Source organism: Xenopus laevis, chromosome 9_10S, assembly GCF_017654675.1.
Source record: "Xenopus laevis strain J_2021 chromosome 9_10S, Xenopus_laevis_v10.1, whole genome shotgun sequence".
Lineage (NCBI taxonomy): Eukaryota > Metazoa > Chordata > Amphibia > Anura > Pipidae > Xenopus > Xenopus laevis.
In genome coordinates this window covers 10,414,634-10,430,257 of record NC_054388.1, presented here as the reverse complement: position 1 = coordinate 10,430,257, position 15,624 = coordinate 10,414,634, and the positions used below count along the sequence as shown (strand labels likewise).

Below are 15,624 nucleotides of genomic sequence, written 5' to 3'. Positions count from 1 at the left end.
AAGAGGAGCAGAATTTTTTTATGCTGGTTAAAGCAGGTGGACTTATTGGGGATCTTGTTTGTATAGGTACATCTGGTCACCTTCTATATCACCAAGTTACATAGATGCTATTCTAGAAATGATGTTAACTGATTTCTGTCACCAGACCATATTTTTTAAGATCAATCTAATTGTTTACTCCTAATGTTTTATATTTGGTTTTAAAGTAAGACCAAAGAAGATATTTTTAAAAGCATGTTTTTTTTTTTTTATTGCATAAGGCAAGGTGAGAACTTGCCTCTGGCTATACTTACAGCCTCCACAATGATTATTTTCCAATTAAAACTTTTAATTCAATGAAACTGAAATCCAGTCTTATCGGAATTGTTTCAAAATGTTTTAAATGTTTATTGCATGAAGGCTATGCAGTTTGTTGAAGCTATTTCCCTTAAAATGTTTTTCATTTCAGTCCTCTGCATCATCATACATGTTTCATCATCATATTTAAGAAAAAAAATGTGTAAATTGTCAAGCATTTTTCAGTGTATCTATACAGATACATATATTTTTGTCTTTTTTTAAAAACAATTTTTTTATACTTTTTATTTTATTTGTTCACAGGTACGGTAAAAGTCAGAAGTTCGAATATTCAAGTTGGAGATCTCGTTATTGTGGAAAAGGTTAGTTTGTTTTATTATTGGACATTTTATATAAATTTAGATTTTTTTTCATGCCAAACTGATTTATTTTTACCATTTTGGGACAATACAAATACAAAGAAGTTTATATCACAATATAAACTTCTAAACAATGCAACATGAGTTGGTGGTGACTTACTCTTTGTATTCCCTCTTTAAAGAATATTCACATGATTATTAATTATTGGAAAGTATTTTTTTTAAATGAGCAGCTAATCCATTCAGACAGATGTGAATGAGCTGTGTAGGTAGGTCTGACTGGAGGGGATGTATCTAATAATGATCTCTTTATCATCCAGAATCAGAGAATTCCTGCTGACATGATCTTCCTGAGGACATCAGAAAAGAACGGTAAAACATCTGTTTCCAATTCCTCTTAGCAATTGTTTTGGAGGGGGTGGATTATAGGTGATTAAGTTTACATAATTCATGATAAAAAAAAATTGCTGAGAATTTGCACAAAGCCATATTAAGTTGCAGAATACATAATAAAAAGAGGATATGATGCAAAACTCAAGGGGGATCATGCAATAAGTAAGAAGGATCATTAGCATGGATTTATTGTCTGAAGCAAGAGGTTTGGGATCCTCCAAACTAGTTCTAACTGTTGTTGTAGCATTACAAGTCAATAGATTGTTTTTAACTTTTTTCTTGCCAATTATTTTTTGATTAGGGTACTCAGGCTTAAAAAGTTAGGGAGGTGTTTGGCATGATATTGTCATATTCCCATAAAGACTTAAAACATCAAAGTATCACGTTAGCAACATTGATAACGATGAGATGTGATGCTTTCCAGGGTCCTGCTTTCTTCGCACAGACCAACTGGATGGAGAGACGGACTGGAAGCTGCGTTTACCTGTAGCCTGCACACAAAGGTTGCCCACAGCTGCTGTAAGTTCAGCTTGAGATTTCCCTCTGTCTCCATCCGTCAATAGAGAGAAGTTGCCAAAAGCTGTACATCATTCAGAATTCCTTCATTTGTTTTCTTAAGTACTAATCCATTAATTCAATGCTTGGTTTACCAATGAGTGTTGTCTGAAGTCAACTTAACCACATCTGTCAGCAATCATCTCATCATTGTCCGCCCGTTAGATTTCTCATATCCTCCCAGCTCTCTCTGCCCCTGTCACTTTTAATTAAAGAGTCTATTATTTTTGGTTTGGTGATATATGTACAGTGGGGACGCTGTGGACTGAGCACCTGGAGGGGAGTTAAGGAGCAGTTTTATGGGATACAGAGCTGGAGCTGTTCCCTTGGTTGTGGTTGGAGTTACTCCTGGGATACAGTTACCACCTTACACAACTCTTTCCATGTTGCTATCTTGTTAAATCATCAGCATCTTCTTGTGGCACCTTATGTCTTTCTGCTTCCATCTTACCTTAAGGTGGCCATACACGGATAGATCCGCTCGTTTGGCGATGTCGCCAAACGAGCGGATCTCCCTCCGATATGCCCACCTTGAGGTGGGCAATATCGGGCTGATCCGATCGTGGGCCCTAGGGCCCAACGATCGGATCCTAGCGTTCACCAAACGGGCGGTCGGATCGCGGGACCGCATCAACGAACAGATGCGGCCGCGTCGGGGGCCCCCATACACGGGCCAATAAGCTGCCGACACGGTCTGTCGGCAGCTTTTATCGGCCCGTGTATGGCCACCTTTACTCTCTCCATTTTGCTCTATAGTCCACTGTCATCTTACTCTACTGTTTCTATCTTGACTCACATTATCTACTGTTTAAGACAGTCCAAATATTGATTGGCCTTCACAGTCTAAATAGCACAGGTGACCACAGAACAGGACTCCTTTCAATGGGTAGATGTTTGTCATATTAATGTAAGAAGAACTAGAACTGATTTTACATTTTATATCTGTGACTGTTGTCTTAGGGTAAGTGGCCTTGATAATAATGTCAACCAAATACAATAACCCTCAGATATTTTGTGCCGCTCTTAACATATTTTTTCCTGTCTGAAACACACAGTTTAATCTAATTAAAACTTAAATTTTTAAGTTTACTCTAATGAAAATACACTGTTAGTTCTGAATGTTCTACCCATGTAAACACAGCCAAAGTTTAATATATGAAGAATTGGGTTAAAAAGAATGAAAAAAAAAATAAAGGTGACCCCCCCATACTTATGTACTTATTGGATTAATAAATATGATATTCAAATTTGAATTAGAATGACAATTTTATTATTTTGCAGGACCTTTTACAAATCCGGTCTTACGTTTATGCGGAAGAACCAAATATTGACATTCATAATTTTGCTGGAACTTTCACACGGGTAAGTAGCTTTTTATTTATTTTTATTTATATTATTACTTATTAGTAATTAACCTCTACTGTGGTTTTCCATGGCTGATATCCCCCTGCTATTATGTCTCTTATTAGTAGATATTGTATGACCCTTTCTATGGTGACCGTGATTACAATTGCAGAGTATGGGCTCAATCCAGAGTACATAAGCCTGGAACACGCCAATATTTATTTTGACGGTTTGTCCATTACTCCTGGCTGGCAATGCCAAACCACACTCTCTGGCCCACTAGATAATGTTCAAAGTCTGGATCCCTGTAAAGAAATGAGATTGTAAAGGCTTTGGTCAGCCAGTAGAGGACAATGGAGGTTTAGCCAAGACTGAAACAGAAACTCAAGTTATCAACAAATTCACAAGACACAATACAAAGGATATTTTAAAGTACATTTGAAAATATAGAAGCCTTTAGAGAACTGAGCACTTCAGGGAAAACAATTCTTCTTTCCCTTTCTTTAGGAGGATAGCGACCCTCCAGCGAATGAAAGTTTAAGCATTGAAAACACCTTATGGGCGAGCACTGTCATTGCTTCAGGTAACCACAGCCTTTTTTTTTTTTCCCCCTGCTTTTATAAGTGTATGTTAACAATTTGATCCTTCATTTATCAGTAATTGATAATAATTGAGTCTGTCATTGAGAAAATTAGTAACAAATTTCCATTTTTCAAATTGTGCTGACACTGCGAGGGAGCAGATCTGACACTCGGTCATCTCCTAGGGCATTTATACACAATGAGAAGTTTTAGAGAAAATAACATGACTGCGGGCCGTCCCCTGTGATTCATTAATTACCTTTCTCCTTGTCGCAAAAAATACAAAAGATCATGTTACATCTGAGTGCTGGCATAATGCACATTAAAAGAGCACCAATTAAAGGCAAAATAGACAGTGTCGGACTGGGACACCAGGGGCCCATCCAAAAGCCTTAGATTAGGGGCCCAACAAAAAACCTTAGACCAAGAACTCTTCCTCTCCTCACTCAACCTCTATTCTCCTAGTCTCTTTTCTTTACATACTATAATCTATTATTCCATCTATTTGGCCTCTTTGTTCTCATATAAGTAGGGAATGGCTATGAAATAGGCCAAATGTTTAGCAGCATGAGGGGCCACTGACACCTGGGCCCACTGGGAGTTTTCCTGGTATCCCAGTGGGCCAGTCCGACACTGTATGGTGATCACCTATTTCTATATTGATTCTTGAGGGTGGCCCCATAATCTGACACCCTAGTAATGTGCCCTTGATTTCCTATATAGATAATATAGCCCAGTATAGTGGACCTCCCATCTCTGTATATTTGTATACAATTTAGATTGTAATCTCTGTTGTGTGACCTTTGGCATCACATCCTGGAAAGAAGAGTATTGAATCACCACCAAACGTAACTAAGCGCAAGATATTTAACTTAATCGGTCGATTAAATTGCAGGTACAGTCGTAGGCGTGGTTGTTTATACGGGCCGGGAGCAACGCAGTGTCATGAATACCTCAAACCCAAGGAGCAAGGTATGGACCCAAGAGCTCATGTTCAGTTTGGATATCACCTACATAGGAACACTGCCTGTTTCTTTCATTATGCAAAATTTTATTTATAGGGTTTACTTCACCTTTCATTTTCAAGTCTATTATTAATCATCATTCCAGAGTTCTTTATCTGTTCTATCCATGTAAACATTGATCACTGTGGAATCCATCCTAAATCAAGATTTTAATTTAGAATTAAATTAGAATTAAAACAGCAGCCTGCCAGAAAGCATTTCTCTCCTAAAGTGCAGGCACAAGTCACATGACTTGGGGCAGCTGGGAAATTGACAATATGTCTAGCCCCATGTCAGATTTCAAAATTGAATATAAAAAAAATCTGTTTGCTCTTTTGAGAAATGGATTTCAGTGCAGAATTCTGCTGGAGCAGCAGTATTAACTGATTCATTTTGAAAAAAATGTTTTTTCCCATGACAGTATCCCTTTAATGATCACTTTTCCCTATGCCTGGGGAGGACTGCAAAAGGAGCAATATGTGTACGTTTCTGCATTTCTACTTTCTTCTTTCAGATTGGGCTCTTTGATTTGGAGTTGAATTGTCTCACCAAAATTCTGTTCAGCGCTCTGATTGTGGTATCGCTTGTCATGGTGGCACTCCAGCATTTTGCAGGCCGCTGGTACCTGCAGATCATCCGGTTCCTCCTGCTTTTTTCAAGCATTATTCCAATCAGGTAAGTGGCTGCTTCAAACTCATGGTAAGCCAAACTTAAAGTAAAAGATGATGATTTTGCAATGTTGTGGGGTAAACATAGATATATTGCTCCTTTAAAAGATACATTAAAAAACACTGATGCCTTGCAGTTTGAGAGTAAACCTGGACATGGGGAAGATCGTTTACAGTTGGCTGATCCGTAGAGATTCCAAGATTCCAGGCACCGTGGTCAGAGCCAGCACCATTCCAGAGCAGCTGGGGCGCATCTCCTACTTACTTACAGATAAAACTGGTAGGCTTTGAAAATGATTTATTCTTCGTTAAAAACATTAGAAGCACTCAATGCCAATATGGCGAGGTGCATCAATGTCTTGCATCAATGCTCTTTAGCTCAATATATTTTGGTCAACCATCTCCCTGGTATCAATGGCACTGCAAATGCAGAGTTCTTTTACTGGAAATAGAAGAGGTCTCCATTGTAAAAGATGATAAGGCTAAAGGATTGTATTTCTTTATTATTTCTGTCCTTCAGGGACCCTTACTCAGAATGAGATGGTGTTCAAGCGTCTCCACCTGGGTACAGTCGCTTATGGCACAGACTCTATGGATGAAGTACAGAGTCACATCTTCAGTGTATACACACAGGTACAATATCGCTTTCCAACAACCTGGGTGATGACAATCCTATCAAGAGCCTGATCTGTTTATTGTATAATGAGAAGCATTTGTGGCAACTGTAGTTCTGAGACATTGCCTCAATTATTATTTCCATTCTGAGCCCTTTTGACCTGGAAGTGAAAGGGTTTCTCTCCCTGACACCAGAGGTTAACGGTGCAGGAAGCACAACCCCTGTGTCCGCTGTGTGACCAGCCTAATTAACTAATTGTCTCATTATGCCGAAGGGGGTTTGAAGCTGGTCCCAAAAATAGTCCCATCATATTTCATGGGGAGCTGTAGTGTAGTTTCCCAAACGGCATCTGTTTTGAGTTTCCATTAATCATATCCATAAAGGGCAAGTCATTTCCAAGTAGAAGGGCACTGGGCCTTTGTTCAGCAAAATGTGTTTTTAATGGAACCCATAACCTGACTTATTTTCTTTTTTATGAATATGGAACTGAGCTTCTGTTACTCACTGCAAAGTAAAGTCTCTCTCATCCATACGCTCTCTACAGACTCCCCTTGCTCTACCTCTGATTTGCTCTCTTGCTTGATGTTGTGTATTTGTGCTCCTGAACTTAATTGCTTTTTCTGTGGCCCCTGGGGGTCACTAGTTCTATTGAATGGTCTGTTGCTCTCTGTCTTCTACTTATGGTGTGCATACTATTACTCTCGCTCTCTTTATATAGCCATACACTGGCCAATTTAGGACAGTATCCAACCAATTGAACTACAGACCCTTGTACTCATTCACACTTATGTTACATTGTCTTGCTAATAACCATCCTTGTTCCTTTGTAGGCTTGTATTTTCTTGCTGTTCCTTTCTCTCTTTCATTCTGTTGTTTTCTTGATTTTATGGATTCGTCTTCTCTTATACCCATGGTGTTGCACTCTTTCTCCATCTTTCTTGCTTTCACATCGTTTGTACCGTTTGTCTAGTACTCTGCCTTTGTGTTTGTATGTTTATTTACTTTTGTTCCCATGGTTTTGCATTCTCATTCTTCCTAGTACTCTTTAATGGTGCACCCTATTGCCTCCTTTCTTTTTTGGTGTGTCCTTAACTCCATGGCACCATTTTGCTCTTTGGCTTCCTTAAACACCTGCACATTCTTGCTCTCATGCTAAGAGGTGGACAGGCCTAGCAGAGGACCAGAAGATCTCCTGGTGGACCCCAACCTAGGACAATTCCAATCAACCCATCCTTATTTATATCACAACCCTGTATAAAACCTATTTTACCATTTTTTATATATATATAGATATAGATATAGATATATATATTTTATTGCTGTGAGAGTGGCCCTGGGGTATCTGGTTCTCTCATGGTTCCTAGGCGACCCAATTTCACACTGCTTGTGCTTGATTTTTTATGTGACCTAAACTTATCAGTCTGTTTTGGTGTCATCCTCATAAGGTTTCTAGGCCTTCCTTAGTCTTGTACTGTCTTGCATGCTCTTGCATTTCTTTGTTCTCTTTCTGTCACGCACTCAAAGGGTATTGTGTCCAAACTATTGCGGCATCCTAAGTCTGGACTATATGCTGTTAACAAAGCATGAAACAGAAGTATATTAAATATATATGATCTTTTTCATGGAGGAAAAGTATTTTTTGTCAATGGAAATGTTTGTTTGTACTCCTCCAGCCAGCACAGGACCCTCCTTCCCAAAAAGGCATGTCCACCAAAGTACGGAAAACCATGAGCAGTCGTGTGTACGAGGCAGTGAAAGCCATTGCTCTTTGCCACAACGTGACGCCTTCTTATGAGTCCAATGGAGTGACCGACCAAGCAGAGGCAGAAAGGCAATTTGAAGATTCCTGTAGGGTGTATCAGGCCTCCAGCCCCGATGAGGTAATATGGTAAAATCCAGATTTTAAGGGAAGGATTTAGGGCAGACTAAACAGTGGTAAATCGGTGGGATCCCTTATTTACAAAGGAGAGGGCTTGGGCAGTGACTCTTTTGAAGAAGAGGTGCCATACAAGGTCAACTGCTGCCATAATAACTAGGTTCTCTGTCTTTTTGAAGAACCACTGGGTGCTTGTGATTAACTGCCATACACCCTCATAGCCCTCAAGGAGAACAGAGGAGCTAATGTTTTTATTTATTAGGGTTTCCCACTTATTATCCAGGGTGTAGGCTATTGACAAAATTAGTCAAATATCAGCATTATGTCACCTGTGTACAGACCAGGGATGCACCGAATCCAGGATTCTGTCTTTTTCAGCAGGGTTCTAATTTGGCCGAATCCTTCTGCCCAGCTGAACCGGACCCTCATTTGCATATGCAAATTAGGGGCAGGCAGGGAAATAGCGTGACTTTTTGTCACAAAACAAGGAAGTAAAAAAATGTTTTCCCCTTCCCACCCCTAATTTGAATATGCAAATTAGGATTTGGTGTGGTATTCGGTCAAATCTTTGGCAAAGGATTCCTATTCCAAAATAGTGGATTCGGTGCATCCCTAGTACAGACCCAATATTGCTTTAGATGTGCATTTGTAATCACGAAGGGCATTCCCTGAGTATAATGGGTGATATTCACACAAATGAATATTCAGGCAAAGAGTAATTAAGGAGCTTTTTGAACACATCCAGCCCCAACACGTTACAGACCTTTACACTAACAACTACCATCACAAATCTGTGCCCGATCCAGAAATTTAATCTTTATGGAAAGAATACTAAAACCAGACATGAATTTAAAAAAAAAAAAAAGGACCAAAGCATCTTTTTTACCTTAATAAGGCAATTTCCTCAGTTTATTCAAAGTTCCTTGAAGATGTAAGTAGCGATAAAGGGGTTCAGAAATTCTATATTACCATAACCCAGAAGGCAAGACTACAAATTAAGTGGAAGATTTTATTTATTTTGTCTCTTCTTACTTTCAAATTTTGACCTGTTGGTGTAGTATTTGTTTCCTGAATCCAAAAAGCAGGATTTCCTAAACGTGTTTCCTGAGAATAATTTGTCCCGTCTCAGAAGCCTCCTTATTGAGATATCCATTACAGCCCCAGGCCAGAACTGTCCGGCCCTACAGTAAATAGCAGGGGTTGTGGATTAAATGGATACAAAAAGATTGGAGATAAATGGGGTAGGATTCATACTTCAAAAACTATTAAATATAACTGGAATTCCAGCTATCAAATACCTCAGCTGCTACTACTATTAGTATAGGCACCATCCCTCCCTACTATACCTGCTATCCCACATCCACACTCCCTTCCCAGAGACTATTATCCCACTGTTACTATAGGCACCATCTCTCCCTACTATACCTGCTATCCCACAGTCACACTCCCTTCCCAGAGACTATTATCCCACTGTTACTATAGACACCATCTCTCCCTACTATACCTGCTATCCCACAGTCACACTCCCTTCCCAGAGACTATTATCCACTGTTACTATAGACACCATCTCTCCCTACTATACCTGCTATCCCACAGTCACACTCCCTTCCCAGAGACTATTATCCACTGTTACTATAGGCACCATCTCTCCCTACTATACCTGCTATCCCACAGTCACACTCCCTTCCCAGAGACTATTATCCACTGTTACTATAGACACCATCTCTCCCTTCTATACCTGCTATCCCACAGTCACACTCCCTTCCCAGAGACTATTATCCACTGTTACTATAGGCACCATCTCTCCCTACTATACCTGCTATCCCACATCCACACTCCCTTCCCAGAGACTATTATCCACTGTTACTATAGACACCATCTCTCCCTACTATACCTGCTATCCCACAGTCACACTCCCTTCCCAGAGACTATTATCCACTGTTACTATAGGCACCATCTCTCCCTACTATACCTGCTATCCCACAGTCACACTCCCTTCCCAGAGACTATTATCCACTGTTACTATAGACACCATCTCTCCCTACTATACCTGCTATCCCACAGTCACACTCCCTTCCCAGAGACTATTATCCCACTGTTACTATAGACACCATCTCTCCCTACTATACCTGCTATCCCACAGTCACACTCCCTTCCCAGAGACTATTATCCACTGTTACTATAGGCACCATCTCTCCCTACTATACCTGCTATCCCACAGTCACACTGCCTTCCCAGAGACTATTATCCACTGTTTACTATAGGCACCATCTCTCCCTACTATACCTGCTATCCTACAGTCACACTCCCTTCCCAGAGACTATTATCCACTGTTACTATAGACACCATCTCTCCCTACTATACCTGCTATCCCACAGTCTCACTCCCTTCCAGAGACTATTATCCACTGTTACTATAGGCACCATCTGTCCCTACTATACCTGTTATCCACAGTCACACTCCCTTCCCAGAGACTATTATCCGCTGTTACTATAGACACCATCTCTCCCTACTATACCTGCTATCCCACAGTCACACTCCCTTCCCAGAGACTATTATCCACTGTTACTATAGGCACCATCTCTCCCTACTATACCTGCTATCCCACAGTCACACTCCCTTCCAGAGACTATTATCCACTGTTACTATAGGCACCATCTCTCCCTACTATACCTGCTATCCCACAGTCACACTCCCTTCCCAGAGACTATTATCCACTGTTACTATAGGCACCATCTCTCCCTACTATACCTGCTATCCCACAGTCACACTCCCTTCCCAGAGACTATTATCCACTGTTACTATAGGCACCATCTCTCCCTACTATACCTGCTATCCCACAGTCACACTCCCTTCCCAGAGACTATTATCCACTGTTACTATAGGCACCATCTCTCCCTACTATACCTGCTATCCCACAGTCACACTCCCTTCCCAGAGACTATTATCCCACTGTTACTATAGACACCATCTCTCCCTACTATACCTGCTATCCCACAGTCACACTCCCTTCCCAGAGACTATTATCCACTGTTACTATAGGCACCATCTCTCCCTACTATACCTGCTATCCCATAGTCACACTCCCTTCCCAGAGACTATTATCCACTGTTTACTATAGGCACCATCTCTCCCTACTATACCTGCTATCCACAGTCACACTCCCTTCCCAGAGGACTATTATCCACTGTTACTATAGGCACCATCTCTCCCTACTATACCTGCTATCCCACAGTCACACTCCCTTCCCAGAGACTATTATCCACTGTTTACTATAGACACCATCTCTCCTACTATACCTGCTATCCCATAGTCACACTCCCTTCCCAGAGACTATTATCCCACTGTTACTATAGGCACCATCTCTCCCTACTATACCTGCTATCCCACAGTCACACTCCCTTCCCAGAGACTATTATCCACTGTTACTATAGGCACCATCTCTCCCTACTATACCTGCTATCCCACAGTCACACTCCCTTCCCAGAGACTATTATCCAATGTTACTATAGACACCATCTCTCCCTACTATACCTGCTATCCCACAGTCACACTCCCTTCCCAGAGACTATTATCCACTGTTACTATAGACACCATCTCTCCCTACTATACCTGCTATCCCACAGTCACACTCCCTTCCCAGAGACTATTATCCCACTGTTACTATAGGCACCATCTCTCCCTACTATACCTGCTATCTCACAGTCACACTCCCTTCCCAGAGACTATTATCCACTGTTACTATAGGCATCATCTCTTCCTACTTTACCTGCTATCCCACAGTTACACTCCCTTCCCAGAGACTATTATCCAACTGTTACTAAAGACACCATCTCTCCCTACTATACCTGCTATCCCACAGTCACACTCCCTTCCCAGATTTTTCATGGCACAGGAGGAATGTACCTTTTTATTGAAGTTACAGGTAACAGGTTAAGTAATAATGCTCTCTAGTGGCCTTTGTGTTCAGTTACATCCCTAATGGCATAAGGGTCTATTCTTCAGAAAGGTCAAAAGTCAGGAATCATTAACTTTAATTCTCATCATTACTTTAATGAAAAAAATAGATCTTTGGGAAATGGGGCACACTCCACAAAAATGTGTTTTTAATCACTGGCTAATCATTAGTTTCAATACAAAGAAAGGCAAATATTTTAATGGGAATTCTCCTCCAATAGGCTATGTAGGAGAGGAGTGTATTAAAAATTAGGTGAGACATTTATTGTGGCTTTTGGAAATGTTTCCTGCATTTTTATGTATTCGCTAAAGCCATGTGGCATTCATTTGGTCCATTCATGCTTAGAAACCATACATTAGGGAGGAAATTAGAATAGGGATTAACATAAAATTCAAAGTTGTTCATGCTTCCTTAGGTGAATTTGTTTCATAGTATCAATCTGCTGTCTTCCAGTTTACTGGGCTCAATTCTGCTGGAATAGCCCCCTAAGTTTGCTCATAGTCTGTACAGAGAGATCCCATAAAACTATGTCAGCATAGGTATTCCCCTGTACTAAGCACAATTCAGCAGGAACAGCCCCCTAAGTTTGCTCATAGTCTGTACAGAGAGATCCCATAAAACTATGGCAGCATAGGTATTCCCCTGTACTAAGCACAATTCAGCAGGAACAGTCCCTAATTATGCTCATAGTCTGTACAAGGAGATATACTAAAACTATGGCAGCTCAGGTATTCCCCTGTACTAAGCACAATTCAGCAGGAACAGCCCCTAAGTTTGCTCGTAGTCTGTACAGAGAGATCCTATAAAACTATGGCAGCATAGGTATTCCCCTGTACTAAGCACAATTCAGCAGGAACAGTCCCTAAATTTGCTCATAGTCTGTACAGAGAGATCCCATAAAACTTTGGCAGCATAGGTATTCCCTTGTACTAAGCACAATTCAGCAGGAACATGCCCTCAGTTTGCTCATAGTCTGTACAGAGAGATTCCATAAAACTATGGCAACATAGGTATTCCCCTGTGCTAAGCACAATTCAGCAGGAATAGCCTAGTAAGTTTGCTCCTAGCCTGTACAAAGAGATAATAAACCATAAAACTATGCCAACATAGTTTTTCCCTTGTGCTTCACTCTATAGACCTGTTCCAAGGCGCAGATTTTGTACAGCTAACCTGCGGACCCCAATAATTCTTGATGAAAGATGGAACAAATGCTATTTGTTAAGATAGCATATAACTTATTTATTTCTTATGTCTTGACCCTGGAAACTGCTGAAGTGACCTTAACCCCCTTTTTGCATGGTAGGTGGCCCTGGTACAGTGGACCGAAAGTGTTGGATTGTCATTGGTTGGTCGAGATCAATCTTCTATGCAGCTGAGGACACCTAGTGGGCAGATACTGAACTTCACAATCCTGCAGATCTTTCCATTCACCTACGAAAGCAAACGCATGGGCATTATCGTGAGAGTAAGTCTTTCTGACCCTTTATTTACCCCTTTATTTACCAATTTATTTACCAGGCACATGTAGTAAATAGAACCTGTGTTCACAAGTCTCTGTAACTGTACGGCAGAATAATCATCATAGGAAGCGATTTTAAATGCAAGATTCCAAGTATAGAAAGGCAAGCTAGTGCAATGTCAGTGCTCTAATGGTAGGATAATATGTATAGTAAGGCTAGATGGTATTGGGTAGGGGTGGGATAATGTGTATAGTAAGATTAGCTAATGTCGGGGGAGAGCGCCACCCAAATAATACCATTATAATCAGCTTTGCAGTTATGTATTAATTACTCATTTAAGTGGTTTAAAATTATGTCTGTCCTTTTCTGTTCTCTGATTTTTAAAAACAGAAGTTGTAGTTCAGCTCCTGGTCTGTTAAAAAGCTGGCTTCTGCTTTATTGTGTCATAAGTCAGAACCAGCAGTGCAGAGAATATTATCAGCCAGACAGATACTGTTTATATGAGTTTATATTGGATAGTTGTTCAGAATAACATTCTCTTTCACTAACCGGGTGGAGTTTCCCTTTAAACGCATTTCCTTTCTTCCGGGGAGCTATAAGAAAAAAAGAGAGTCCCCGTATTGCATTTTTCTGCACACCTGTGGTTAACCATCTTCAGTGAGCTTGTGTGAATAAGGACCATCTGCAACAGAACATGAGAAAGTTTTAACCTCGCACTGAACCCGCAGGGGAGGAAGTGAGTCAGGCAAAGAGACCGTTAATAGAAGTATTTATGTTGGACGCGGGAGCTTGCGGTTGCGAAGGCCAATATTATAACACGGGAAGCTCAAATTGCTCACCGTTTCCTGCGCTGGGCCCTGTCAGACACCTTTTATATCCACAACAAAGGATTTGGTCGATTGCATTTATATCAATTCATTTATTAAAGGGCACAATAGCCCCATGTTTTTATGGCTGCTATGTTTAATCTCTTGTAGACCACGGATATCGGCTTTACTGCGGTCTCTGATCATCTGACCAGTGATTAGATTAAAGGGGTGGTTCACCTTTAAGTTAACTTTTAGTATGTTATAGAACAGCCAATTCTAAGCAACTTTTCAAATGGTCTTCATTCTTTATTTTTTATAGTGTTTGAATTATTTGCAGGCTACACCTGTATAGTATTGCTACTTTTTATTACTCATCTTTCTATCCAGGCCTCTCCTATTTATATTCCAGTCACTTATTCAAATCAATGCATGGTTGCTAGGGTAATTTGGACCACGGCAACCAGACAGCTGAAATTGCAAACTGGACAGCTGCTAAATATAAAGCTAAATAACTCAAAAGTAAAAAAAAAATGACAACCAATTGCAAATTGGCTCAGAATACCACTCTCTACAGCATACTAAAAGTTAATTTAAAGGTGAACAACCCCTTTAAGGAACAATGCAGAAGATTTGGGTGCAAAGCAGCTGTTTCTACTGTATATATGGAGTCTCCTCATATCTTATGATCTTATGCTCAGCTGGGATGGGGAAAGTAATAGGTTTTCGTTATTGCATTACACTATAAATGAATTTTTTCCATGCACTCTCTCATTTCTTCAGGAGGATTCTACTGGGGAGATTACCTTCTACATGAAAGGAGCCGACGTGGTGATGGCGGGCATTGTACAGTATAATGATTGGCTGGAAGAAGAGGTAAGTATCGCGTTTTGTACTGACCCAGTTCTGACATCTGAAATACTAGAGGATCCTTTTTATAGGACCCTTATTAAAGGACCAGTGTGATGGGAGAAGGAAAGCTACAAAGGCAGTATATTGCCAATAGATTAGTCACAACAGTGCAAGCTAGAATGCAATTTTTATTTTTTAGAAGGCTTTTACATACCCGAGTAAAGAGCTCTTGACTCTGTCTCTGTTTGTCTAGGATAGCAGCTGCCATATTAGCTTGGTGTGACATCACGTTCTGTCCGAGTCTCTCCCTGCTCACTCATAGCTCTGAGCTCAGATTACAGCAGAGAAGGGAGGGGAGAGAGGAGCAAACTGAGCATGCTCAAGCCCAAGCCCTGGAGGATTAAGCTGAAAACAGGAAGTCTGATACAGAAGCCCATGAGTACACAATAGAAGGAAAGAAATGTGGTGTTTCTTTTGACAGAGGACTCAGATTAGCAACATTACTTTGAGGGTTTACTGGTGTATTTTTATAGACCCTTCTGATAAAGCTTACTTAGTTTTAACCTTCCCTCCTTTCCTCAAGGGAAGAGGGACGAAGATCTGGCCACCAGCAGACCAACCAATATTGACCAATCATCAAGGGATCACTGTATTTTCACCTTTAAGGCAGTGACTAGTGCTGGTGAATTAGTGAAATTAGGCCTTGGAGGTTAGCGTCTTGGGAACTAGAGCATGAGGAATTAAAGTGGCAAGTCTGATGGGACAAGAAACATGTCCGCACCCACTGTAACCTTTCAGTTGCATTAGCCTGAAAGGAAGGAGCTGTGGGTTTAATCTAACACCCACTGCCATCTT

At 40.6% G+C, this 15,624-nt stretch overlaps 1 protein-coding gene across 1 annotated transcript in view; it reads left to right on the top strand.

Moving 5' to 3' along the window:
* Window positions 1–15,624, top strand: part of LOC108702601 (probable phospholipid-transporting ATPase IIA) — a 46,484-nt gene that overhangs the window by 15,790 nt on the left and 15,070 nt on the right. Inside the window, exons 5-16 of the mRNA XM_018238180.2 lie at window positions 601–659; window positions 977–1,028; window positions 1,474–1,568; window positions 2,886–2,966; window positions 3,456–3,531; window positions 4,425–4,501; window positions 5,048–5,208; window positions 5,339–5,481; window positions 5,722–5,834; window positions 7,491–7,697; window positions 12,955–13,116; window positions 14,701–14,793. Of these exons, the coding sequence (XP_018093669.1) occupies window positions 601–659; window positions 977–1,028; window positions 1,474–1,568; window positions 2,886–2,966; window positions 3,456–3,531; window positions 4,425–4,501; window positions 5,048–5,208; window positions 5,339–5,481; window positions 5,722–5,834; window positions 7,491–7,697; window positions 12,955–13,116; window positions 14,701–14,793 (1,319 nt within the window). The remainder of the gene's footprint in view (window positions 1–600; window positions 660–976; window positions 1,029–1,473; window positions 1,569–2,885; window positions 2,967–3,455; window positions 3,532–4,424; window positions 4,502–5,047; window positions 5,209–5,338; window positions 5,482–5,721; window positions 5,835–7,490; window positions 7,698–12,954; window positions 13,117–14,700; window positions 14,794–15,624) is intronic.